This window comes from Vicugna pacos, chromosome 19, assembly GCF_048564905.1.
Source record: "Vicugna pacos chromosome 19, VicPac4, whole genome shotgun sequence".
NCBI classification, from domain to species: domain Eukaryota; kingdom Metazoa; phylum Chordata; class Mammalia; order Artiodactyla; family Camelidae; genus Vicugna; species Vicugna pacos.
In genome coordinates, this window is record NC_133005.1 from 42,116,193 (window position 1) to 42,143,761 (window position 27,569).

Consider the following 27,569-nt stretch of genomic DNA (forward strand, 5'->3'; position numbering starts at 1 on the left):
ACAGTCTTCTCGTTTTCAGGGGTGAAGTGGTTCCGATGCTTTGAAATATGAGATGGGCTTCTCTCCACAAACAAATCTGTGTTTAAAGTTTACAAATGGCCGGTAAGTGAAAGGGTTACCTGGGAAAAGGTCAGACACTGCTGTTCCGATCAATTCAGCGGCCGATGCTGATCGATTTAAGGTGACGTGTTGTCTGGCGTGCCGCTTCCTGTTAGCACTTTTCTGATGCTGACAGTTCAGGTCTCGGGACATAATTAGAATAATTATCAGGAGTCTTTTAATCGGCGACCTTTAGACTTGTCTACAAACACCACCAACAGGAAATGACACCACGAGCCGTGCCGGCTCCTCCTGCTGCTTCTGTGAGGAGTACTTCACGGGGAGAGCTATTTGCCAGCTTCCTATATGGTCCCTCGTGGCTGGTCCCGGCCTCTGTGGCTCAGTTTAAGAGTTTTTTTTTTTCCCTTTACCGCATTTTTCTTTTTGTCTCCACAAGCACGTGAGCAAGCCACATAGTGCTTATCTGCAGCTACTCCGAAAAACAAGCATCTATGTCTTCTGACATCCTGAACTGTGCATTCTGTACAAGACGATGATTTACAGAAGCAAGGCTGACACTCACAGCCACATCTTGGAGATGGTGCAAAAGCTGTGTAAGTATCACCATAAACGAGGCTGCCACTTAAAATCTGTGTTTAATCTGATACGCTCCATTAAAAATAAACAAACCACAATGTGAGGATGGGGAGATGTAGAAACAATTGGGGAGTTAAGCCAAAGGTCCTAAGGCTTTGGACTGAACGCGTTTAGGTATAAATAGCACTGCCATCAGTGACTGATGGTCATAAAGGAGACATTCAAGGGGCGATTCAGTAAGATTATCAATGGTTAGCCAAAAACATAACGTTTATACTGGAAATAACACCTAGAAAATAAGAAATTCTGGCCATTTTCAAAAGGTTGTCGAACTTTATAACATAAACGGCTTAAGTTCCATCAGGACAGGACCCCCCCCCCCCGCCCTTGCTGAATCCATCCCCTTCAGTGACTGATCTCAAACAACAGAGACATGCGTCAAGCCTCAGGTTTGTTTAAAAAGCATCCTTTATATAGTAAAACTGTTGTCAAACAACTGTAATTTAAACACCCTTGTCCCAAAACAGAGATGTTAAATTATGCAAGAGGTGTGCATGCCAGAAGGAGCTCTTGCTGGATCTCAGAACTATTTTAAGCCAAAGTGTGTCGAAGACAGCTCGCTCTCCAAGTCCTCTGACCCCGAGCCCACAGTGTCTTCTCTCCCAGGTTCTTGGAAAGGCCCCTTTCACACTTAGCAGCCTTAAGTGCTAGAAATCCTCCTGTTACTATGAAAGATAAACAGTTTTTTATTCATCTTTCTGTGTGGTTCAGAAGTGATCAGATTGCCAACTTGCGTTTTTTAACTGTCTCCGAGGTCTGGAGGAGTCTGTCCCCATGAAAGAAACCACTGCCCTCTTGTGGGGACGACTGTCATTGCTCATGTCACAGCCAGCAGAGGCACTGACAAGAATTTCTCCTTTTATCCAGGTGTTGGAATTCGGGCACATACATGAATCAAAGCTGAGCATCTGAACCTGATTTTATCTAGTATCTCATCCAGGTGTCACACATGCAAAACACTGCAAATGACCTGTAAGAGATTGTTTCTAAGGAGTTTTGATGGTGTTTAGATACCAACAGGGTTTATGTTTTGAAACATGTTTCTTACATTATCTGTTCTTTTTAAATCAAACAAATTTAAATTTTGGTAAGATATCTGATATGAAATTTAGCGTCTTAACCATTTTTAAGTGCACAGTTCAGCAGTGTTAAGTCCATTCATTTTGCAACCTATCTCTAGAACCCTTTCTGTCTTCCCAAACTGAAACTCTGTCCTCACTAGACAGTAACTCCCCACTCGCCCTTCCTCCCAGCCCCTGGCAATCACCCTTCTACTTTCTGTCTCTACGAATCTGACTACTCTAGGAACCTCATATAAGTGGAATCATACAGTATTTGTCCTTTTGTGTCTGGCATATTTCACTCAGCATAATATCCACAAGGTTCATCCATGTTGTAACATGCGGCATCATTTCCTTTTCGAGGCTGAATACTATTCCATTGTACAGATAAACACGTTTTGTTTATCCATTCATCCATCCATGGACATTTGAGTTACTTCAACCTTTTGGCTATTGTGAATAATGCTTCGATGAACATGGGTGTACACATATCTCTTCAAGACTCACCTTTCAATTCTTTTGGGTATATCCCCAAATTGCCAGATCACACAGTAATTTTCTGTTTTATTTTCTGAAGAACCGCCATACTGTTTCCACAGTGCCCACACCATTTTACACGCCCACCAACAACGTGCAAGGGCTCCAGCTTGTCCCCGTCATCACCAGGCGGAGAGGATACTTTTTAGAACCATCATTCACATATAACAAAGACAGCAATTTTAAAGCATTTCATTTTATTGAGTTTTGCAAAACATCTCTAAACAACAGTCAAAGAATAAGAAACTATTACAAAACAGGCCCCATTACGGCACACAACAGACCACGGGATTTAAGTCTTATTGTGCCATTTCAATTAATTTGCTGTCATAAAAAGAATCTACTGCCTTTCCTGCCGAGAAATTACTTGCATGTGTTCACCCTATACGGGCTTCCTAAACTTGGGCTATTTTTAACAGCAGATCCGCCTTTAAGACTTTGAATTCAGTTAGCTAGACGGGGAAAGCCCTTTCACAATGTATGCCTGTATCAAATTGTGTATCAAATCATCACAACCATGTGATTTGTTGACTATATCTCCATAAAGCTGAAAAAGGAAGAATCTGAATTTAGGACCTACTGATGGTATTAAAAGATGGGGGGAAAGTTCACAGCAAAAGCAGCTGCTGAGATGAGAAAAGAAGGAAAATATGACTCAGGACAAAGACAGGTGCCCGTTCATTTTAAGTCCTGAAGAGGCCATTTCATGTGCTGCTTGAATGTGGGGAAATCTTTGCAGTTGGCAAGAGAGAAATACTCATGACAGGGGCTTCTAAAAAAAGTACAAATCCTTTACAAGTACACGTTTTCATTATCAGATTTTTAGGTTTCTTCTCACTCTGCCAATTATTTAAAAAATATAAACAAAGGCGTTTCAGCAAAGCAGAAGGGTGAGGAACTGACACACTAATACACAAGAATGGGATGCAGTGGGGGGGGTTTCATACCTGCTGAAGAACATAATCAAAAACATAATCCAAAATCCAAAAGTGAGCTTTGCTCATCCACCAAAGTAAAAAACAAAACAAAACAAAACAAAAACCAAAAAACAACTCACTGTTTTCTTGTGTAATTCAAGTTTTTCATTTTCTACTCAGTTTGAAAAAAAAAATAACATTAGGATCTTTTGTGCCGAATTTGGAACTAATTAAAAGTATTATGGTAGCTGTACATTTCATGGAAAATTCATTTGTATAAAAAAAGGACATAAAATTAGCCTTCTGTGTTTACAACTCATAGGATTAGAGACACGATGGGTGTGTCCAATTCAACACAGTTTCCCAGCTTATCTGCTGAAGCACTGAACAGTCTCTACGGGGGAAACAACCAATTGTCCCCAAATTACTGCTCATTGCCTGTGGGCCACCTTGCCGGTATCAAGCGAATAAAGTCATCGGTTTGAGGTTTTATCTTTCAACTCGGGATTTGGGCTCTTTATCAAATACCTGCAATGTTTTCGAAACATCAGTTGAAAACAGGCAAACAGTTCTAGACACTACTGCAAGCTCTGGAAAAACCGCGACCATCCACTGTCAGGAATCTGACTGTTTCAAAGGCGGTGCTGAAATTAACCCCCTGCAACATGCTTCAGGAATTACGTGATGTGAGGACGCACTCTGAGCCCCGTCACTTGTCCATCAGGTCGAGGATCATCTCACATGTCATGCCTTCATCCAGGTCCTCGCTTTCCGCCAAGGCCGCTCCGAAGTCCATGGGAAGCGCCCCTCCCGGGCACTGCTCTCCGCTTATCAGGGAGGCCTCCTCAGCTGCGGCTTCTTGGGGGAAAAAGGCACAGGGTTGGCAAGGTTAAAATAAAGCCAAGAAATAAGAATTGATAAACGGTGCAACTGCATTTTGGAAACAATCACTGCATTTTTAACACCGCAGCAAGCGTTTTAGGAAACAATCCTCCCACTTATAGGACGGTACACACATTCTGATCGCCACTCTGTGCTTTAAGGCAGGGTCTCCCGACCTCGCTCTGCGGACATTTAGGGCTGGATCCTTCTCTGCCATGGAGGCCAGCCTGGGCACTGGAGGGTGGTTAGCCACTCCCCGGCCTTGACCCATGGGATGCCAGAAGCACGCTCCTCCCCTGTTGTGACAACCAGAAATGTCTCCAGATCTTGCTACCTGTCCCCTGGGGGGTAGAAATCACTCCTGGTTGAGAACCGCTGCTGTAAGTTGAACCCAGATCCCGTGGACTGAGTGGCTGAGCTGCTCCCATGAGGCCTGTCTCAGTGCCCATGGAATGACACTGATGAAACGAAAAAGGCCAGCTGCTCTCAGGGCATCTGTCCTTTTGGCCAATCAGCATATCCTGAGTCACCTCTGGGTCAAGCATCATGCTAGGTCCACACTGTGAGCCACACTCAGACTGGCAACCATCCCCACCCGCTCACCCGCAGGCTCTAGATAGTCAGCCTGACTTTAAAGGCCTAAAGACAGAGGCTCACTGTAAACCTATCTGTCTTCAACCCTCTACCCAGGTTCTAAATTCCTTCCCTAGAAAACCCATGGAATGTCACCGCTGGGCCTTGGGGAAAGCGAGACAGAGGACCCCACAGGGAAGGCAGCTTCTACCTTGTGTGAGTTCAGCCTTGTTGCAAGATACTTTCTTTTTCCAGTTTTTGTTTTTTGGAGGGGAGGTAATTAGGTTTATTTATTTATTTAATGGAGGCACTGGGGATTGAAACCAGGACGTTGTGCATGCTAAGCACACACTCTACCACTGAGCTACACCCTCCCTCCTATAGATACTTTTGCTTGAGGTTCCTTGAAGCATTTTGGGGGTGGGGGGAAGAGCAGTAAGACCCAGTATATGCAGGAAGATGGACACGAGGTCCCAGAATCGGTGCACCTGACAGTCACTTGCAGAACCTCCTAAGGACCCGGTAGGGGACATGCTGCCCCACTAACGCTGCAAAAGGAGGAGTGAGACAATTCTCTGGATGACACAGATTAAAAAAAAAAAAACCCTGAAATGCACATTAAGTCATGGTTTTGGCTAATTTAAATCAGCTTACTTGTCTCAATTCACACTTTGAATACACAACTGACTGTCTTCAATACGCAAAGCGTCTTAACATAACTGGTTTTCTCATCCCCAAAGTTTAAACCTGTAAGAGTTTTCCCATGTCTGCATCTGGCACATGGAAGCCAATGCCAGCGGCATCTCCGGGGCCCTCCCCTGATGGTCCTGTTTCAAAGACTAGCGTAAGTCACGGGGGAACAACGCTCAGCCCGACCCACTGTGCATCATTAAAACAAATTCTTTTTTTCATTTCTTTCAACATCAGTGTCCAGGAGGCATGTCGGGGAGAGGTCAACTCAGGCTCACGAGGATGAGGGCCGCCCTCCGATAGCTGAGGCCGCTGCTCGGGCTGGAGACCCTTGTGCTTCAACTCTGCTCCTCAGCAGAGACGTCACCAACCGGGGGGATGGTTTCAGGGGTCTCTATGCCCCCTCCTCTTTGGCTTCTAGTGTAGGCTACCCTCATCCGGGTAGAATTGTGCCATTTCAGGCGCCTTATTTAATAAGATAATTAAAAGAAAATACTGCGCTTAGGTGTCAGGAGGACGTCCTCAGGCACCTGACTAGCTGGGAAGTCGCACGTTTATATGGGCGTCTCGGGGTCCGGCCCACGTGGGGAGAGGAGTCCTGGGAACCTGGCCTCAGGAGCTCTTTACTATGGCTGAAGGATTTGGGTCCACTTCACCTGCTTGTCTTTGCCAGTAAAGGGCTGTGCTCATTATTCGCTGGCTTATTTAACATGTGGTGGATTGGCTGACACTAAAGCAGGCCTGGTGAGGCACTGGGGACAGACCTGCCGGCCAGGCCCACCTATGAGGAGAGCACGGCACAGGTGGGCAGGGTGACTCCCTGAAGGATCGGAGAAACGCAAGACCCAGCACAGGGTGAGGGGCTGCGAGGTGCACGTGAAGGGGGCTGACCGGGTCAGGAATCCGAGCTGAGCTATCAGGGAGGCCCAGGTGAGATTTTGAGGACCCGGGGCACAGTCACCGAGGAGAGGCGTTCCAGGCAGAGGAAAGGGTGAGCCTGGCCTGGTGGGGATGGGGGGACCAGCGTGGCTGGGTGTCGAGTGGGCAGGCTGTGCCTGGGTCCTGGGCTTTGGGCAGTGGGTGGCCAAGGAACGGGCTGCAGGTGGTGTGGGTAGTGAGGATGGAGGGGCCTGATGTGTGTGTGCAAAAGGCCCTTTGTTGGTTCAGGAGTGGCGCCCCAGACCAGGTGGAGACAGGAGGACTCGGCATGTGCAGGGGCTGAAATGTCGGGCAGCTTCAGATGTGAGCGAGAGGGAGTCTGCCAGTTCATGGGCCCAGACATCGGTGTGGGTCAGGGTTGCAGGAGAGAACTGGCTAAGGGTGGGAGGGATGGCGCAATGGGGGTGGGGGTGGGGGGGGTGACAAGACTTCAGCTTTGGGTGGACTGAGCTGGAGACAACCGCGGGGAGATGCTCTAAATGTTCAGGCAGCTGACTACTTGCTCCCCGTCTGCAGAGGTTCCGGGGGCTGCAGTCCCAGATCAGCAGGGACCCGGGCTGGAGGGATGAAGCCACGTGAGAGGGCGGGGCCTGGGCGAGGCTGCAGGTCTGAGTGTGGGCGCAGGTGTGGACGAGGGGCAGGCGCAGGTGTGGAGGCGTGGCTGTGGGTACAGGTGTGCACTCGGGCGCAGGTGTGGACGGGGAGGCCGGTCCTCTGTGGACAGTAGGCCCACTGCAGGGGAGGAGACGGGGCGGGAGGAGCTGAGGTCAGAAGAGGAGGAGGAAGAAGGGCGGCTCGAGAGGCGGGAGAGACGCCAGGAGGATGTGTGTCGGGCAAGGCGGGCTGGGAGGTGGAGAGGACAGCGGGCCAGCGGAGCGAGGGCTGGGGGGGCAGGGAAGGCCGGTCCGCCAGCGGGAGCGCGGCTCAGCCGATGCCCTGACTGAGGGCCTCTGCCTCCAGAACTGTGAGAAGACAAACCCCTAAACCTCCCAGTTTGTGGTCAGTTGTTGCCGCCGCCCCAGGAAATGGACACGGTCCCCATCAGCTCCACTAGGCCCAGGGACGGTCCACCAGTGCCACCCCGGGGAGCGGGGCCGTGTGTGGTGCCGCCGCCGCGCCCACGCGTCCCGCCAGGACCCCGTATGACGGGGAATGCGGACCCGCCGGGCTCCCGTGCGCCCCTCCTCACCGCGTCCTCACGGCCGTCACTCCCGCCCCACCACCCTGCCCCGCGGGGCAGAAGCAGGACAGCCGGGGGACCAGGCGCCCTCTGGGGTCAGGCACTTAGGGTCTCTGGGGGCGTCCCCTGCCCAGCGACGCTCCGCACCCAGAAGAACACACAGGGAGACACCCACTGCCACGTTAAAACCCAGCTCGTTTAAAATGAGGTACCGTCTTCCTTGGCTGCCGTTTTGGGGACGGCCGGCTTTCTCTTCTTTGTTCTTCTTCTCTTTTTGGAGGTGGACGGCTTTTCTTGCCCCGAGCCACACTTCTCCGCGTGTCTCTGCAAGTTACTCTGTCGGAGAAACGACACGGAGCACATGAGGACCAGCGTTTAAAACCCACGGTTAGAGAGACGGGGCTCTGGGGACAGGGAGTGACACGTACCTTGTAAAATCCTGTACAAAACAGATGACTTTTTAAAGGTGACCCTTTCTGTTGTGCTTAGGTCTAGCCAAAAGCTAGCTTATTTTTAAATGTATTTTTACGATCGTGGATGTCAATGAGGAAAAGTTCATTTTTCAGACTGCTTCTGCTCTCCAAAGTGAGGCTTGGTATTTACACCAAAAATTCAATATGTCATCAGCTTTATGAAAATCAACAACGTACCACAGAAACTATACTGTTCTGCCAGCTTCTCTCCTGACCTACTGTGCGCGGAGGTATTAGAACTGCAATGTTACACCAGGAATTGACACAACACTGTAAACTGACTGTACATCAATGAAAAAAGTGAACAGCATTTAGAATTAAAAAGGCAGCTCAGAGATTTCCTAGTCAAGCCTGTTAATGATATAACCCCACATACGGACCCTCAGGGTGATTGAAAGTAGGACAGAACACTTACACTATTTGAAAAAGTTCGCATGCCATAAAAAGATACCAGTGGCATGTCATTAAATTTGCCGATTATGTAAAACGTGCCCCCTAATTTCCCTTTTGACTTCAGGACTGCTTGGTGTGTGGGTGGGAGGAGGAAGGATTCACAGAGAAAGGCAGGGGGAACATTACTCAGACTTCTTCCATTTGAAGCCTCTCCACAGGGGTTGCAAACTACAGCCTGCGGGACAGGTATGGCTGGCCAGCTGTCCTTGTAAATCACGTTTCGTGCGACACAGGCATGTCCACCGAGATGCTTCGGTGCTACAGTCACGGACTTCAGGGGCTGGGGCAGAAACTGGTCTGTGCAGCTGGAAATAATTACTATCTGGTCCTTTCCAGAAAAAAGTGTGCCAACCTCTGGCTCATGTGGTGATTATGTAGAAACCAAGCCTTTGGGGGTCAAGGATTCCCTTGTGAATATGACAAAAAGCAGTGGTGCCTGCGTATCTCCAAGCACAGTCTCCCTACAGCTTCAGGAAATTAATGGCTGAGAACTCCTGATACCAGTTTTGGATGAATGAACAAAACCAACAAAACCACATCCAGCCTTTAAAAACGAAGTGGGGTAAGGTTTTAAGTAAACATATGGACATTCAGGGCCCAGAGGGCAGAGTAATAATGTAACAAACCTCTGGATCGGGGAAGTGTTTCTCAAGAGAGGAGGTGCGTGACCTGCACTCAGAGCAGGGGTCCCTCCTGGGGAGGAAGCGGCTGGCCCTGCGGCATCCTGGTATAGAGATGCACAGGGACTACTGCGTGAACAGGATGGAGGATTGTGAATAATTTACCCTGAAAAAATTAAATTGAATTTGAGTGTCCAGATCTGCTTTCATTTATTTGTTTATTTTTAAACACTTATTTTTTTAAGAGCAAGTTTTAGGTTCACAGCGAAACTGAGAGGGAGAGGCGCCCTAAAAATCCTCTGTTCTCTGTTTATTCATTCACCCCCCAATCCCAGCCCCTGGCAACCACTGGTCTTTCTGCTGTCTCCATAGTTTTGTCTTTTCCAGAATGTTATCTAGTTGGAATCATACGGTACGTTGCGTTTCCAGACTGGCTTCTTTCCCTAACACACATTTAAAGTTCCTCCAGTCTTTTAGTGGCTTGACATCTCATTCCTTTTTAGCGCCGAATAATATTCCACTGGCTGGAAGCACCACGGTTTGTTTATCTATTCACCTTCTCAAGGAAAGTCTTGGTTGCTTCCAAGTTTGGGCAATTATGAGGAAAGCTGCTATGAGCACCTGTGAGCAGGATTTTGTGTGGACGTAAGCTTTCAGCTCTTCTGGGTGAATACCAAAGAGCAGGAGTACTGGATTGCATGGTGCGAGCATGTTTAGTTTCGCAACAAATTTCCAAACAGTCTTCTAAAGCATCTGCACCATCTTGCACTCCCACCAGCACTCAGTGAGAGTTCCCGGGGCCCCACATCCTCACCAGCACGTGGTGGTGTCAGCGTTCTGGATTCTGGCCATTCCAGGAGGTGCTGGGGTATCTCGGTGTGTTTCTTTGCATTTCCCTGATGCCTCGTGATGTGGACCAAGTTTTCGTATGCTTGTCTGCCATCGGTAGACCTTCTCTGGCGAGGTATCGAAGTCTCTGGCCCAGGTTAGCTTATCACTGAGTCTTGAGTTCTTTACGTTTTGGAGAAGCCTCTTATCAGATGTGACCCTTGCATGTATCTTCTCCTAGTTTGCAGCTTGTCTTCTCATTCTTTTGACACCGTCTCTCGCCGAACAGAAGTGTTTAATTTTACTGAAGCTCAGCTTACCAGTTACTTCATTCATGGATCACGTCTTTGGTGTTTCATTCAAAGTCATCACCACACCCCGGGTCGTCTGGATCTGTTCCTACGTTATCGTCCAGGACTTTGAGTTTTGTGTTTTACGTTTAGGTCTGGGACCGATTTTGAGTTAACTTTTGTGACTGGTGTAAGGTCTCCGTCTAGGTTCTGTTCCTTTTTCCCTTTGGCACGTGGGCGTCCAGTTGTTCCAGCCCCATTATCTGAGAAGATAACCTCTTCTCTGTTGCACCGCCTTTGCCCCTTCCTCAGAGATCCACTGACGATGTTTCTGGGCTCTCTGTTCTGTTCCGTTGGTCTAGTTACCTGTTCTTTCACCAGCATCGCACCGTCCTGATCACCGTAGCTGTACAGTAAGTCTTGAGGTTGGATCTTGTCAGTCCTCCCGCTTTACTCTCCTTCAATATCGTGTCGGCTCTTCTGGGTCTTTTGCCCTGCCAGCCTCCGCATCAGTCTGTCGATGTCTGCAAATAACTTGCTGAGACTCTGAGAGGCATCACGCTGAATCTTCCGTGACATCTTGACGGTACCGAGTTTCCTCCTCCGCGAACATGGGACATCTCCACTTCCTCAGCTCTTCTCGGCTCTCCCGCCTCAGAGCATTCTTCATTTCTGTTACAACGCTGACCTCTGGCATTTCTTTCTGGTTCTTTCTTAAGATTTCCCGTTCTGCTCGCACTGCCGGTTCGTTCTTGCGTTGCTGCCTACGTTTTCCCTCAGAGCTCCCCACGTATAAATCACAGTTGTTTTAAACTCCTGGTCTGACAACTGTAACACCCCTGCCCCTTCTGTTTCTGACGTTTGCTCTGTCTCTTCAAATTGTGTTTAGCGCGCCTTGCAATTTTTTGTCCCACAGCTGGACATGCTGTACTGGGCAAGCAGCTCCTGTGAACAGGCCTTTAGTAGTGGGGGGGGGGGTGGATCTACGCCTGGGACTAGGTCTAGTCCTCAGCGAGCCTGTGCCTCTGGACTGGGAACTGCAGGCGTGCTTCTCAGGTGTGTCCCCTCCGCGCCAGAAGAAGGTGGAGCTGCGTACCTCCCTTCACCAGGTCAGGCAGACGCTGATACACCCCGGCAGGTTAGGCGCCGGTTAACTGGCTTCCCCGAGGGCAGGCCCCGTGAAGAGCACGGGGCTCCGGGCCAGCTCAGGGCCTCTTCCGCCCCCTGGCAGGATGCAGGAGATCCGGCAAGTTGTCCGAGTCCTTCATGTGTTCTAGACGCAAGTCCAGATGTGCCTTCGTGAATGGAAGAAAAAGCGTCAGAACTCCTGACTTCGTGTTCTGAGGGGTGCCGAGGCTGAGTTCTTCTCTTCCCAGCTGTCTTGTTTCTCGGGCCAAAGGGCAGCTTCTTGACCATTTACACTCGGTGCGAATGACACTGGTTTTTGGAGCACTGCTGCCACTTTTATTTGAAATTCTGAACTAACACCACTAACGCTCCAGAAGGGAGCCACCACCCAAAATACACAACCACCCTGCGTCTTCTTTCAAGAGAAAAGCTAGGTTCCCCCATAAAAACAGTCAGATTCAGAAAATTTAAAACCTTCACAAAGTTAAGGCGGACGCACATTGTCCAGGGGTCTAGCTAGTCATCCGCAGTGGCTTTAAAATGTCCCCAAATTCTTTAACACTCTTTCTTTCAAAGGGGACTTCAGCCCCCACCCCTTGAGTGTGGCTGGACTTTGTGGTTTGTTTCTAATGAATAGAAGGGATCTTGCGTTGCTTCTGAGACTAGGAGACGACAGCCACTGTGGCTCCCTCCCCGTTCTCTCCCGCTTGCTCTGGGTCACGAGGACACCTGAGCAGCCTGGGGGGAGGCCCACATGCTGGGGAACTGACGCCGCCTGCCAGCAGCCACGCCGGGTGCGCCACCTTGGACGTGGGCCCGGCGGCCCGGCCGGTGGCCGCAGCCCCTGACAACGCTCTGACCGTAACGTCGCGAGCGACCCTGGGCCAGGACCACGCGGCCAAGCCGCTCGCAGCTTCCTGACCCACGGAAACTGCGCGATAATAGATGTCTGTTGTTTGAAGCCACTAAGTTTTGAGGCACTTTGTTATGCAGCAATAGAGAAGTAACACAACACCTAAAAAATAAAATGCAGTTGAGGGGTAAATGTATTTCTCTGCACAGTACCAAGAGCATGTTCTAAGAATTTCTATAAAACATACTAAAAATTAAGTTACCTCTGTGAAGTAGCCTAAATCTAATCCACAGGGACAATTTAAAAATGTTACACTAAAAACAGGAGTTCTTTGTCTGTGGATTGCTGGGAGTCTGAGAACTGCCTGAAACCATTAGGAGCCTTTGTCTGCAGGACTGTCTTTTACACGGAAAGTAGACCACACGTTTATAAGATTTTCAAGAGTTTTGTGACTCCAAAAAGACTGCTGACCACCTTCCTGGCGTGACAGATGCTACCGTAAGTCCTGGCAAGTTTCTATAATCAGGTTTAACTCCCCGAGTGTGACACGAGCCTGGGGGAGGGCGGCGCCTTTTCAAGGAGGATTTGCCGTGAGCGAGCTTACCCAGCGGGAAAAGCCTCTGCCACATCGGGGGCATTCGTGAACGGTCGGGGTGAAGTTGGTGTCATGGCATTTCCTGACGTGCACATTCAGCAGCTGCTTCTGCCGGAAACACTGACTGCAGGAGAGGCAGGCAAACGGCTTCTCTCCAGTGTGGGTACGGATGTGAACTGTCATATGGCGTTCCTGGGAGGGGAGGGGACGAAAACAAATGCCTTAGCTATTTATAGGAATTTTTTCGTCTCAGACATTATTTGCTGAGTGATACCTTTCTCCCCTCCCCAAAGATATATGCATTTTTAAGGAAAAAACAAAGCAAATGCACCTTCAGCACAGCACTACGTGGAAGCTTGGCCTGGCTCCCGGGAGACAAACTCGCACACGGTCCCCGCCATCGGGTCTGCAAGTGCTCACAACGGACCCAACTGCTCCTGCAGTCCCACGGCGGGTGCAGCAGAACACAGCTCGGTGGGGGGGCCCGTAATCAGTCTCCCCTCCAAAAGGCCTCATGTGCTTGCAGCCCGACTTCTAGAATTATTTGTCATGACCTGAACTGACAAAGGGCAGATGGAACCTGCAAACTTGAAAATCTATCACTTGGGTTTCAATTCGTTGGACATCTAGGGTTGGAAGGACAGTAAGCATCTAAATGTCTTCCCGCCCACTTCCGGAGAGGATTATAACCACCTTAACAATGATTCAAAAGCACGGCGGTGAAAATAATTGTTCTTAGCAAAGAAACCCCCAGAAGTTTTGACTAAGATTTATATGAGTAAGTCACTGGGGAGTCAGGACAAACGTATACATGAAGTCAAGCAAAAGCTCAGGCCGGAGCCCTGCCTGACACTCTTTCTTCCAGCCTTTCTCTCATGAACATCCTCCACCTCCCCACACACCTTTCATCTCCTCCCTCCTCTCAGGAGAGCATCACCTGGTCTCTTGCCAGGAGTCAAGGTCCAGCGGGAAGGTAGGTCAGCGCCCCCGGCAGTGCTCCGGCCTCATCTCCTGCCTCCAGGTGCTCCAGGTCTGCTCCCCAAACCCCGGGGGCTTCACCCTCCCTGGAACCATCCCCCAGGCTTCATCCAACTTCCGGGGAGCCCTCCTAGTTCATCGCGACAAATGTCCTGTGCTCGGGGCACCCGAACATCCTAATGCTCAAAGTCTACAAGGAAAACTCTGGCTCCTTTATTCAAAGCATCTTCTATTGCTAGCCCGCACCCTGGAGCACCGCAAGCACTAGCTTCCACCTCTGGCGACCTGCAGCGAAATGTTCACAGTCGCACACGGCGCTTCGAAGCAGCCACTCAGCTCTTCAGCTTCTGGTCTTAGGACCCGTTATGTTCTTAGACAGTCCCTGACGACCCAGGGGGCTTGTGTTTATGGGGGTGACAGCTGTCACTACCGACCGGATTAGAAGTCGACAGAGAAATGAAGAAAGTGTAAAAACACTTCAAATTCATCTAAAACTAACTACAAACATATTCAGTATGTTTCTGTAAACATACATTATCTATTTCTTAAAACAAACGAAAATTAACGTCTGGCCTCATGCTAAAATTCAGGCTGCACTCTGGAACATACTTATATACGAAAGTGTTCGCTGTTTATCTGAAATTCAAACTTAACTGGTCATTCTCTATTTTTATTTCTAAGTCTGGCAACTTAATTAAAAGAAAACAGCTTCTGCCCTCAGCCTGCTGGAGCGTGCCGTTGTGGCTGACCCAGGGGAAGGGAGTCTGCTCTCCCAGATACACAGCTGGGACACGGAGCCGAATTTTTATAGCTTTTTTCAAATAATTACACATGTTCTCTGATACTGTACCGAAACTCAAGACGTTGGTAATTTCTCCAAAGTGGGTTAAAATGTGGAGTCTGAAACTGCACCAGTGAACTCGTGATGCTCTGTTACATTAAAATCTGTTGACTTATCTCATACTTTGAATGGATCCTTTACCCATGCACGATTTTGCAAAATAATAGAGGGGTCATTTGGAAAATATCAGTTTACTGAGTTATGAAGAGCTTCTAAATGTTGAATATATACTATAAGAAACTGCTGTCTTAAAATCACTCCAGTCTCACTAGAAACATTTTTAAATATTAGAAAGCCGCCAAGCTCATGCTGGGGGGTAGAAGTGCTCCAAAATTTGAATTCTAATTTCCTCTTGAAAGTGGAAATCGTATCCTTAGCAATACACCTGCCCTGAAGTGGCGGGCTCGCTTCGTGAGTTCTCAAGGAAATGTCTAACAACTGCCATCAGCAGTGGAACAAGCAGAGGCTGTCACTCGTTCTTTCAAGTGAAAACAGGGATTCGTAAAAAAGTGGCTAGTTGAGCTGGCAACTCAAAAACCTAGCGGGCGTGTCCCCCTCCAGAGGACAGTGACTGTGCTTTATGACGACTTCCTAGCTCACCACATGGACAGTTACAGAGGTGAGCATCCAGGCTCAGGACTGAATAAAGTGAGTAACTTTCATGTTTTGTCAAGGATGTTCTTAAGGAAAACTGCCCTTTCTTTGTGCTCCGGGACATGAAGGTGAAGAGCACTGCAGGCCTGCCTGGTGTGGCCACTTGGGTTCCCTGAAGGCAGCCCCACTGCTCCTGCACCTCCAGTGCCAGGGCCACACAGGCAGAAGGCGTTATAACTAGTTTGTGACAATAATTCTTATCTCCTGATCCTGGTCGGTCTCAAGGACCTCTAGGGCTTCGTGAGCCACACTTTAAGAACAATTGCCTTAAGGGGGGAGGGGATAGCTCAGTGGTAGGGCATGTGCTTAGCATGCATGAGGCCCTGGGTTCCATCCCCAGTCCCTCCATTAAAATAAATAAATAGAAAATCTAATTATCTCACCCCTCAAAAAACCAAAGCAAGAACGGTTTCTTTAAACTCTTGGCTTGTGGCTACTTTTTGGTTATTCTAAATAGTCTCTTTTATTAAAGCATGGCTTTGAAAAAAATTTTTCCAAGTGACAGAGCATCTCATTCCAACCCCCCATCCACGCGCCGCCAGCGCCCAGCGCGTCCCACGCGCACCTGTCTGCAGGCGTAGCCGCAGTGCTCACACTTGAACCTCTTCTCGTTCTTGTGCGTTTTCTGGTGCTGAACGAGGGTGTAGCGGTCGTGGAAGGCGGCGGGGCAGTAGCGGCACTCCATCGCCGCGGCTCTGTAAGCGTGCAGGTTGCGCAGATGGACGCCTGGAACAGTTACAGACCGTCACAGGCGAGAAGAGGACTGTTTCCGTGAGGTTGCCTCCCCCACCCACCAAACAGGGGCTCCCAGCCTGGGCTCCACGGGCAGACCGCAGAGACACCGCGGGGTCAGCTCCAGCTGTGTATAAAATTCATGTTTACGCTACACTGCAGTCTGTTATGCGCGCAACAGCATTGTGTCTAAAAACAATGTACGTGCTCTAATCTAAAAATACTTTATTGCTAAAAAATGCTAATCATCGTCTGAGCCTTCAGCCAGTCGTAGTCTTTTTGCTGGTGGAGGATTTGAAATACTGTGGGATTGATCCAAACGTGACACAGAGACAAGAAGTGAGCAAACGCCGTTGGAGAAGCGGACTTGCTCCAGGCAGGGCTGCCGCAAACCTTTCACCTGTGAAAAACGCGGTGCCTGAGCAGCGCAGCAAAGCCAAGTGCAGTAAAACGAGATGCGCCGGTGTTAAAGCTGGAGGCGCGCTAATTCCTCCGCGGGTGGGCAGGTCCTGTGTGGGGCCGGACATCAGCAGCAGTCACCCGCTGGGGCCAGCAGCGCCCCCGCCTCGTGACAGCCACAGTGCCTCCAGACACTGTGACGTCTCTCCCGGGGGGAAAATCATTCCCAGCTAAAAACTGCTGCTCTGGATGAACAGCATATGGACATCTCATTTTAATGCCCTTTCACGGGGAGTCAAGCGTTGCATGAGGCAGGGCAAGCTGGACCTGACGGGCTCCTTCAGCAGAGCACGCTGAGAGCCTCATGGTGCAGGTGGACCTTTAGGATAACGTAAGATGGTTTTACATGACAAACACAGAACCCCTGCATTCTAACTTAAAGCCCGGACGTTCCGTTAGAAGTCAGCGCTGTTTGTCCTGCATCATAATCGACAGACATGCTCCAGGGTGACTTCTGCTCAGCTGGGTCTAGAGCACGGCGGTTTTGTGATCCTTTGGGTAAGAGGCCAAACAAAAACTGACAAGTGCAGGGCGGAGATGCAGCCCAGATGCGCTGACTCAGTCATTCAAAGAGCTCTATTTCTCACACAGCGACAGGAGGGGACACTTCGCTTGTTTATAAAGCATCTTACGGGGTACACGGGGTGTGCTGCCTACTCAGGTGGGACGTAACCTGTGCTTCTTTGCTGTGGTGTCAAAAATGTCCTTTCTTGGAGGCGGAGGGTCTAGCTCAGTGGTAGAGCACGTGCTTAGCATGCACGAGGTCCTGGGTCCCCAGTGCCTCCATTAAATAAATAAACAAACCTAATTACCTCCTGCCCTCGCTCCACCTGCCCCCCGCCCCCAAAAGTCCTTTCTTGGCAACTGGCTCTTGACCCTTGTGCCCTACCAGGTCCCACTGGACTGTGTTTTGCAACTGACACATGTTCCAGATAAAACAAAAAGTTAAGGTTTGAGTAAACATCTTTACCCTTTCAGAAAAGTTCTCAAAACAGTGCCTTACATCTCTAGAATTTCTCTGGGCAAAACTGGGGACTCTGTATTTTTGTTGACATATTTTGAATATCATAGCATTATGTATTTTGGAAAGAGAAAAGAGATCATGGAAAATGGGAGGCCAGGAACCCTGGAACAAAGGAGAGAGGCTGGTTCACCACCGTCACCCCCACCACTGCCCACTGCTACGCATGGGCAGACTTCCCCTGCAGGCGGGATGCGACCCCAGCTCCTAACGTGGCACCTGGACTCGCTCACAGTGACATCCATTCTTGCTCTGCGGTGCCTCTTACTGTTTGTTAGGGGGCTCACCGCGCCACAGTGTGGGTTTCATGTCACCTGGGCTCTAAGACCGAAGAACCACGTCTTGCTCCTTACGTTTGTACCCTCAGTTCCCAGAACCATTTTAGGGTCACAGCAAGGGCTGAAGACAAGTTTGCTGAGTGTCACTGGAGGGAACATTAATGAAGAATCAGAACCTGCAACCAGGCCACCTCCCAGCACCCAGGTCCTGGGCACCGTGGGGCAGCTCGCTTTCTGTCTCTGATCCCCTTCGTCATCCATAAAAACAGGCCCAACCGGGAATAAAATAACATCCACCCTTGAAAGTGCTTTATGAGCTCAAGTGCCCCCGACAGCTCATCTGCGCACCTGGACTGGCCGGGGCGGACTTGGAACCTGCACTTACGCTATGCAGCCACAAGATGGCACCACAGGACCTGTGGACAAAAACCCAGGCCCAGGCGCCCAGTTCCCCGAAGAGCCAGCACCCAGTGCCGCTCAAGGAGCTCACTCAGCTGGACACTCACGCAGGTCGCTCTTCCTCGCGATGATGGCGGCACAGTGTGGGCACTCGTATTTGGGCAAGTTCTCGCTGTGCTTCTGCAGGACGTGGATCTTCATGGTCCCGCTCTGGGTGAAGCGTGCGTGGCAGACTTGGCACTCGTAGGGCTTCTCACCTGGGACACAGGTGACAGCAGTGACCCTCTGCCCAGGGCTCCTCCCCGAGAGCCCGACGCTCCCCCAGAGGCCCCTGGAGCCGAAAGCGGTTCTTTCCCCCAAGACTCCTTCGTCAGCCCCTTTCTCATGCGTCTAACCCCCCCAGTTAGAGCCAGGTTCCTAAATCAAGCTCAGACAAGGGGCCGTCCGGCTGCGTGGACAGCGGCCAGGTGGGCGCTTCTCCCAACACCCGCAGGCTCCTCACAGCTCACCACCGACACCTAGCTCCTAGCCCTGGCGTCGAGAGCCCAGAAGCACACGTAACACGGGGCTCCTTACACAACCAAATGTGTGTGCGTGAAACCAGCACACTTTGTTTTATGTTTTGCCTTAAAGGATGAATTCAGGGGTCGGCTTTTAAACGCCTGGAAAACCTATGGAACCAAATAGCTGACGATGTCCGCTCATCCCGGCGGGGTCTCCACGTGGTATTTACGTGTGTTTATGTGCTGAGTTATGCTCCCTTAATGCTAGGTACACGCGAGGGCACGGATCAGCGTCCCTGGGTCAAAACTTTGTTTTGACAAACTCCAACTTTGCACCAGAGGTAAGTTTCACGAGGCCACTTGTAAAGATGCACCTGCGCTTCCCCTGTTCGGTGCGTGAGATGCCTTTACCTGAATGCGTCCTCATGTGTCGCTTCAGCTTGTAGGTGTCTTTGCTGGCGTAGCTGCAGAGGGGGCACTGAAAAGGGCGTTCTCCCGTGTGCGAGCGGATGTGGCGCTTCAGCTTACTTGCCTAGTCAACGAGCGAAAGGTATTTATTGCAAATGGAAGCATCAAGCTTGTGGAGCCTGCAATAAAGCAGCCTTGAAAAAGAGATTTAAATGAGTACGACTTTATCATCAGAGTCTATTTCACACCCTGAGAAACAGGCTGAGCCGTGGCCTTTCCTGCCCTGTGGTGGAGGGTGTTTTCCATTTGGTGCGCATGCGTGCGGGACCCTCTGGTGACAACGAGCAGGTTAAGAGACTCTCATCTCCAGCTTCACTTTGCAAGGGAGGATGGAGATCTCGCTGCTCAGCGCCATTCACGATTTTATGCTCATTTCTAAGGCAACTTCCTCCCCAGAGCTGCGAAGTTCAGGCCGTGCCGCAGAACCAGCAGCCCTGTGTTTGCCTGAACAGGGAAACGCGAGCTCTTCCGTGGGCCGATGCCCGTCTGAGGCATGTCACACCCCAAGGCCCGCAGACCCGATGGCACAGGGATCGGGGAGGCCTGCCTTTCCGTTAAGGACAGGGTCTCTGCGCCGGCACTGCCTTCCTAAGGAGTAACTTTTAAGCAGAAGAAAATACATTCTAATTTGATTAACTGTGTATCCCGGGCAATTCATTAAAAGGCAAACACCCCGCCCATTTGATCCCTTTTCTGGCTGTTTTTGGACCTTCCAGAACCGCTTGTACTCTGCGTCACTCAGTCCAGGCCCTGATCTACCGTGGGCAGAACAGCAGGGACCCCACCAGGCTCGGGCCGCCGAGGACGGAAAGCCCGCCGGGCTCTCAGCCAGCGCTACACTCGGCCTGGTTCCCTCGTGGGCAGCCAGGTGCCCGGAAGCCTAAAGAACATTCAAGAACAAAAGAAGATGTGGAATGGAAAACAGGATTCAAACCAAAACATTTCACTTAAGACTTTTAGGGCGAAAAATAAAAAGGATATCTAGAGTTTATCAGAAAGCAAAATACAAAGAATTGTTTAAATTACAGCACGGAAGGTCGGGTGAGCCGAGCGTGTGCCTGGGCGGTGTGGGAACCTGCTCTGGACGCTCTGGAAGGGAGGGCGGGGAGGAGCTGGTGAGGGCTGCACCCAGCTTCCTGCCTTCCTGCCGGTGCCTGTGTGAAGGGAGGGCACCAATGGGAGATTAGGCTCCTCCCCCTCAGACCAGACCAGCAAGACCCGGAGACTGCAAAGACGGGGCGATGGCAGCTGTAGAGGGTCCATTTGTTGGGGCCGCACCCCCTACAGGCTGTGGGCGACTCAGGGCCCCAGAGAAGGGTCCCAGCGAGCCCCGAAGTTGGCACTAAGAATGGGCAGGACCCCAACAGGAAGTCCATCCCGGGCTTGGGGTTCTCAGATGGCTCTGCTCTTTGAAACCCACATCCTGTGTTTCCACGTTATAATCACAACCTTTAACGCAGATGAGAAATCATTTTTAAAAATAGTAATGGCAGAAAAAAAAATTCTTGGAAGCAAATCCTGACCCTGTTTGTGAAATCTCCTACTGATGAAACACGGTTGCATCACTACTGTACTTAAACTTCAGCCGCCCCCTTCAACTCACTGCCATTCAAGCGAGTCGTCCTTCCCGGGCGGGGGGCGGGCCTCAAAAATCGGGACCCAGCACGCGTCCTACTACAGAGTGGAGTCCTTAAAAACTAACTGCAGAAAACTGACACTGGCAAGTGAATGCACTGTTCTCCTGCCGTTTCCCTGAGGGTGTGCTAAACCTGCCGGAAGGTATAAATAAAAAATCTAGTTGAAATGACCATGACACACAACTGAAGACTGAAAAATTTTGGCGGTCAAGGTCACAAGGAGTAGGAACGGCCACATTTGCATCTTCTTTGCACCTGACCAAGTGCCCCTGGGGAAAGCAAACATTTCAGCAAAGTTCACAGCATCTGGGTTCTACGCTAGTGCAAATACATTCTGAGTTTTGTGGAAAGAGTACTACATAAAGCGCTGGGCAGAACATTTTACCAAACTTGAGAATTATTTCTCAAGGACCACGAATACTTTTATTTGTGATGTATACATCTTTACATATAGCTCTCACTAGTTGGTAATCAAAGAAAAAAGAAATCCTGTTTTCTATTTTCAATTCAGAAAACTGAGTACTGTTTCCCACATAGAGGTATGACCAGTGTCCTCAGTAAGACCTGTTTTGTAAGAGATTCTCCTCCCAATTTAACTTACATAACTTTTACAGCAACATCTTAACAAGTCGCCACGAAGCCTTGAGTGCAAAGGTCCACTTACTTCCACACTAGCATACGTGCACATGGAGCACTTAAAGGGCTTCTCGTGAGTGTGTTTATAACGTCTGTGTCGGACAAGTTCTCCACTGGTGACAAACGCCATGTCACAATCGCCACACTTGTAGGGCCTGGTTCCTGTAAAAAATCACGTGGTTTATTCTTTTAAACGAGATTTAGCTACAAGTTTTCCTAGGAAATTATAACTTACAAATTACAGCCTCAAAATTCTTTAAGAATTAAGAAGAGGCTCTTTCAACCACAAACACGCCAGAGAGACACGTGAAAAGTCTTTGCAACATCCAATGTTTTTAACCAAAACTAAAGTCTAAAAAAATCGCATTATTTAAAGATAGAAGCAGGGGACTGGCATGCGTACACAGGCCTCCACACACATCACTGAAGGCAACATCCCTCCCCACGGCTCACCTGTATGGGTGTTGACATGGTTCCGCAGAAGAGTAACAGTCCGGAAAGCCTTCAGGCAGAGGTGACACACGTGGGGCTTGTCACCGGTGTGAGTTTTCAGATGACGATTAAAGCTTGAGATTCTAGAAGAGGTGAACATGCAGGCGTCACAGCGGAAGGTCTGTTTTACTTCTGCAGGAGGGACAAAGTTTATATATTTGTAAAGATCTTTCTTTAGGTGTTCAAATTTCATGTAAACACATCAAAGTAACTTGGTGCGTCATTTTTTTAACCGAATGTGGAAACTTGACAAAAGCTATTGCATGCAAATGGTAACCCAGAGAGTGTTGGCTGGCTATACTAACAGACAGAAGAGGCTTGGACAAAAACTGTTGCCAAAAAAACCCGAGAACAAAACAGGACCATTATGTAATGATAAAAGAATTAAACCATCACCAAGCTATAACAAGTACCAACATACATGCACCTAGTAACAGATCCCCCAAACACTTGAAGCAAAAACTGAAAGACTTGAAGGTGGAAAGAGATGCTTCAGTAACAGCGACTACAACACTTCACTCTCAACAATGGGCAGAACTAGACAGAATATCATCAGGGCAACTGAAGACTTAAACAACTTCATAAACTAACCGGACAACCGATGTAACACTGCACTCCACAACAGCAGAACGTACATTCTTCTCAGGTGCACAGAGGACCTTCTCCGGGAAAGACCATATATTAATCCAGAAAACCAGTGTCAATTAATTTAAACAGACAGAAGTCACTTGCCCTCTGGCCATCACGGAATGAAATCAAAAACTGACAACAGAAGGAAATCTGGAAAATTCACAAACATGTGGAAGTTAAACCACAGACTCCTCAAGGACCAATGGTCAAAGAAGAAATCACAAAGAAACTCAAAAATGCTGTGAGGTGAAGGAACGTGAAAACACAGGACGCCAAGGCTTACGGGATGTACCGAAAGCAGCGATCTGTGGGAAATTTTTAGCTGTAAACACCTACATAAAAAGGAAAAAATATTTCAGATCAATAACCTAACTTTATATCTTGAGAAACTAGAGAAATAAGAGAACCCTAGACCCAAAGCTAGGAGAAGGAAGAAAATAATGAGGTCTAGAGTGGAGGGACATGGGGCAGAAAATAAGAAGGCGAGACAGAGATAAACAGTCACACTGAAAGTTGGTTCTTTTAAAAGATCAGCATTAACACTTTATCTAGACTTGAAACCAAGCAAAAAAAAAAAAAGGTAAAAGTTAAATAACTAAAACCAGGAAGCAAAGAGAGGGCATTACTGCCAACCACACAGACATGAAAAGGATTATAAAAGAATACTACAAACACGTGTGTGCCAAAAAACTAGGTAAGCGAGGTAAAATGGACAATTCTTAGAAACACACAAAGCACCAAAACTAACTCGAGAAGCAGCAGAAAACCCAAACAGTCCTACAACCAATAAAGAGACTGAATCATTCATAAAAACCTTCCAACAGAACCCCCCCCCCCCCCAGGACCAGACAGCTTCACTGGAGAATTCTACCAGCTGCCTAAAGAAGGAACATCAATTCTTCTCAGACACTTCAAAAAAGAAAAAAAAAGAAGAAGAAAAGAGTAGGAAACACTTGCCAACTCGTTCCACGAGGCTGGTTATTACTCTGATACCAAAGAAATAAAACAGCAAAACAAAACTAGAGGCCAATATCCCTCACGAATGCAGGTGCAAAAGTCTTCAACAAAACATTAGCAAACCAAAGCCAGTGGCATATTAAAATGACTGTGCATCTTGACCAGGTGGAATTTATCACAGGAACGGAAGGGAAGTTCAATACGTGAAAACCCATCCGTGTAATACACCGTATTAACAAAATAAAAAGAAAAAACTCACATGGTATCTCAATAGGAACAGAAGAAGCATTCCCCAAATTCCAGCACCATTTCATGATAAAACACTCAACAAACTTGGAATAGAAGATTCTGGGGTTGAACTGTGTGCCCCCAAAGATATGCTGAAGTCCTAACGGCAAATGTCTATAGCGTGACCTCAGCTGCAAACAGGGTCTCTGCAGATTGATCTGTTCAGATGGTCACACTGGATAAGGGTGGGTCCTAATCCAACCTGCTGTCCTTATAGGAAGAGAGACACAGAAAGAGACACACAGAGAACGTATGTGACAACAGAGGCAGATACTGAAGGATGCACGCACAGCCCGAGGAAAGCTGGGCCTGCGGCCACACCACAGGCTCCGAGAAAGGGCACGGAACTTACTCTCTTCCAGAGCCTTCCAAGGGAGCAGGGCAGTACCCACACTGTGATTTCGGGTTTCCAGTTTCCAGAACTGCGAGAGAATACATTTCTGCTGTTTTAAGCCACCCAGTTTGTGGAGTTTTGTTATGGCAGCCCTGGGGAGCTAACACAGGCACCAATTTACCAATGGGCAAAGGCTTGGAATAGACATTTTTCAAAGAGGACACACACGCGGCCAACAAGCACACGGAAAGATAGTCAACGTTGTTAGTCATCAGGGACGGGCAAACGGAAAACATGGGCTCGATACCTCATCACACTCTCTGGGACGGCTGCGATTTTTTAAAACAATTTTTATAATCCTATGATTTTAGCAGTTCGTCAAAAAGTGAAACAGAGTACCCATAAGACCCAGAGATTCCACTCCTAGGTGTGCACTCGAACCCAAAAACAAGTGTTCAGACAGGAACCGATACCTGAGTGTTCACAGCAGCGCCATTTCCAATAGCTAAAGGGCAAAAACACCCTACACGCTGACTAACGGATGACCCGATAAAACACGGTGTACCCACACCATGGGACCTTATTCGGGGGGAACGAATGAAGTGCTCACACAAGCCACAACACGGTGAGCCCTGAGAACATTGTGCTCAGTGAGGGAATCCAGACACAAAGGCCCCGGGTGACCTGTGCGCGACTGTTTAAACGACATGCCCAGAGGAGACTATTTAATGGGTACACTTTTTTTTTTCAGGGTGATAAAAGTATTCTGGAATTAGTGGTGGTGGTTGCCCAGAACTGTAAATATATTAAAAACCTGAAGATGAGTGAGGAGTTGGGAATTTGTGGGTCGGATCTCTTGACTGAAGTATATGAAAAACTAACATTCAGCAAAGGTGACAGATGCCAGCAGCCACTGAAGCCAGAGGCAGGCAGCCTAAATGGCCGACTCTAACCACATGTAAGAAGGGACAGCGGTGGCAGTGTGGCTCTCTAAACTGGGTCACTTTCCAGCCCCGGCCACCCGCTGCTAGGAGCAGGAAACAGAGCTGAGGGTTGCCACATACGACTTTTTATAAATGAGCTAGAAGTTGAGATTTTGGAGTTGAACTCTCTTGATTTAATTAAGTGACAAACTAGTATTTTTTAAAAAGCCAAACAGGGAACGTTTGAGGGCGCAGATTCATCCTCTTTTCTTTCCTGGCCTCACCTAAACATCTCTTCCCCTGAAGGTGCCTCTGCTGCCTTCTGGGCACCTGCCTTCTCCTGGCCCTGAAGCACCTGCTCTGTCTCCATCAGACACCCAACCCCCCAGGGCTGCAAACTGGGAAGCAGATCAGGACTCAACCTTCTATTTAGGTGCACAGCGCTTTGCGGGAGCATCTTTACCACGCGTTGAAAACATTTGTGCACAAAAAGCAAAACTCCCTTGGATCCAATTCACAATACAGAACATTAGTTCAAAATGTCTCCCATTTCCTGACATTTTGTGAGCAACTAAGTCAACCACTTAAAATTTCAATGACCATCTTCCCTCCCCTAAAGACAAACCACAGCCCGTTGTTTGCAGAGTATTTTATACCAAATGAACTGGCCTACCCTTTGTCTTTTTTTGATTTTCTGTAGTTTTGGCTTTTTCAATAGGTGCTTGACCGGGGACCGGTTTATCTTCTTCCATATTCAAGCTGGAAATTGTCAGAACAATTTCATCGCTTCCTTCATCTCCTGGCCTCGCTTCCACAAGAAAAAACTGCTCTTCTCTTTTTCCACTGACTCCTTCTTCGGCCAGCAGCTGTTCCTCCTTCTGAGCTTTCTCAAGCTAATCAACAAAAAGTATTCAAACAAGTGCAATTCTATCAATGAGTCTGGTTCAACTCTTTGCCTTAATGAAACCATTGAATCCATTAAAAAAAACCCAAATTAAAGATGCACAGGGGATTGTCCACTGCAACCAAAATGCTTAAGTTGTAAAATTACTGAGCATCAAGGGTTTGGGTGGTGAAACAAAATGCTATTTAAAAAACCCAGGGCTCCTTCTAGTATTCTAACTAGTGTAACTTTTTAAACTCTTAAAAAAACAACGGGAAGTCCCCCAGGATTTCCTTGAGGAATATTTTTAGTGCATTTAATATTTAAACTGCAAATTTTAAACTGCTTGTCCATACCTAAGACTGTTCAAAGGGCAACTCTACAAAACAGTTTTCTGGCTCTACCCTTCCTCCTTTTTATGAAAATGAGCTGTACCTTAATCAGTTCAGTGCTTTCTGCCAGGCTCACTGCTAGCTCACTGTCCTCACTGGCCACGGTCACACTCTCCTGCAGGACGTGAAACTGCATCACCTCCGTTTCCTGCATCGAGTACACCTCTTCCTGGAAGCTAATGGCCACACACTGGTGCAGGCTCGGAGGGGATCCCTCGCCGAGCCACACCAGGGACTGCAGACAGCCGCTGGCCCGCTGCAGCAGCACCTGCACCTCCCCCTGCTGCGGCGGCTCCACATCTCCCGAGGTGACGTGCACCGCCTGCAGGGTCAGGATGAGCTGCTCGCTCTCCGCCATGGTGGCCGGCGCCAGCTCCTGTTCTCCCTCCGGGATCTTGGCCTGGAGGGCCCCATGGGTGCTCTGGGCCTCCAACTCTCCAGCGCCTGAGTGTTCTTTCACTCTGCACACGCCATCTTCCTCCTCCTTCTCCTCCTCCAGGGCTTTTTCTGGCATTAACTCCAGTTCTTTGATTTTGGTGAACTGTTCAGAAGGGATTAAGAACTCCATCCCTGCCACTGTGACCTGGCCTGTCAGAGAAAAAAGCAAGCCGTCTGGGTGGGCATAGTGGGGGTTGGGGCTGGCGGGCATCAGGGCTGACCAAGGTCTGACAAGTTTCCAGCCCCAAAAGGCTTTGGGCCTCATTGGGGTCAGGATGAAGTTGACTCAGCCTAGGCCTAGGAGGGGGCTGAGCCTTAGCAGGATTTAGGCCAAAGCAGGTGTTTGTCCAGAACATTCTAGAACCAACAGGCTTGTGGCAAATCCACAGTCTAGGCTTAGCAAAGTGCGGCCTGTGCAGGGTTCGGGCCAGCGCACAGTTCCAGGCCTAGAAGGCTTGAGCTTGAACCGGCTTTCAGCAAATGCACACTGCAGGCCTAGAAGGGGGTCCTGGACACGATTCCCACCAGAGCGCATTTCCAGACTGCGCACCCTTTGAGCCACGGAGGCTTTGGCCCAGAGCCTGTACCCACGCGGCCTTGGTCTCAAGGCGACCACGCGCCCTCTCTGGGCCTGAGGCACCCGCTCTGGACCAGGAGAGCCCCCACCCTCCTGGGCCCTCCCTGGCCCCCTCCTCCGCGCCGCCTGCCAGGGCCTTCCGCGCCAGCCCGCCCACGCCCACGCCCACGCGGAGCAGCTGGTGCTCAGCGGGAGACGCGAGTCTGGACCCTGGGGAGGCCCCTCACCCTGGAGGCGTGGCCTGGGCGCCAACCCGCCCAGTCCTGGTGGGCTCCGCCTTGCGCCCCGCGGTCCAGGCTTCCGCCCGCCGCCGCCAGCCGCCTGGGCACGAGGG

The 27,569-nt window shown here is 49.3% G+C and overlaps 1 protein-coding gene across 1 annotated transcript; it reads right to left on the bottom strand.

Moving 5' to 3' along the window:
* Positions 1–2,470: 2,470 nt before the first annotated feature.
* On the bottom strand, positions 2,471–27,482 carry CTCFL (CCCTC-binding factor like). Its single transcript, XM_072943605.1, has 11 exons — positions 27,463–27,482; positions 26,264–26,808; positions 25,619–25,838; positions 21,775–21,945; positions 21,350–21,483; positions 18,992–19,112; positions 18,185–18,334; positions 15,754–15,914; positions 12,725–12,907; positions 7,688–7,811; positions 2,471–4,069 (listed from the first exon to the last, which is right to left on the bottom strand). Exons 2-11 carry the CDS (start codon positions 26,786–26,788, stop codon positions 3,921–3,923), a joined length of 1,938 nt encoding a protein of 645 aa, XP_072799706.1. The 5' UTR covers positions 26,789–26,808; positions 27,463–27,482; the 3' UTR covers positions 2,471–3,920.
* Positions 27,483–27,569: the final 87 nt, after the last annotated feature.

Coding starts and splice junctions, on each gene's coding strand:
- CTCFL (XM_072943605.1), bottom strand. CDS start 26,788: ATGGAGTTCTTAATCCCTTCTGAACAGTTCACCAAAATCAAAGAACTG. Junction 19,113..21,349: donor GCACGTATGCTAGTGTGGAA/GTAAGTGGACCT, acceptor CTCGTTGACTAG/GCAAGTAAGCTGAAGCGCCA. Junction 4,070..7,687: donor AACGGCAGCCAAGGAAGACG/GTACCTCATTTT, acceptor TTTTCCCCCAAG/AAGCCGCAGCTGAGGAGGCC.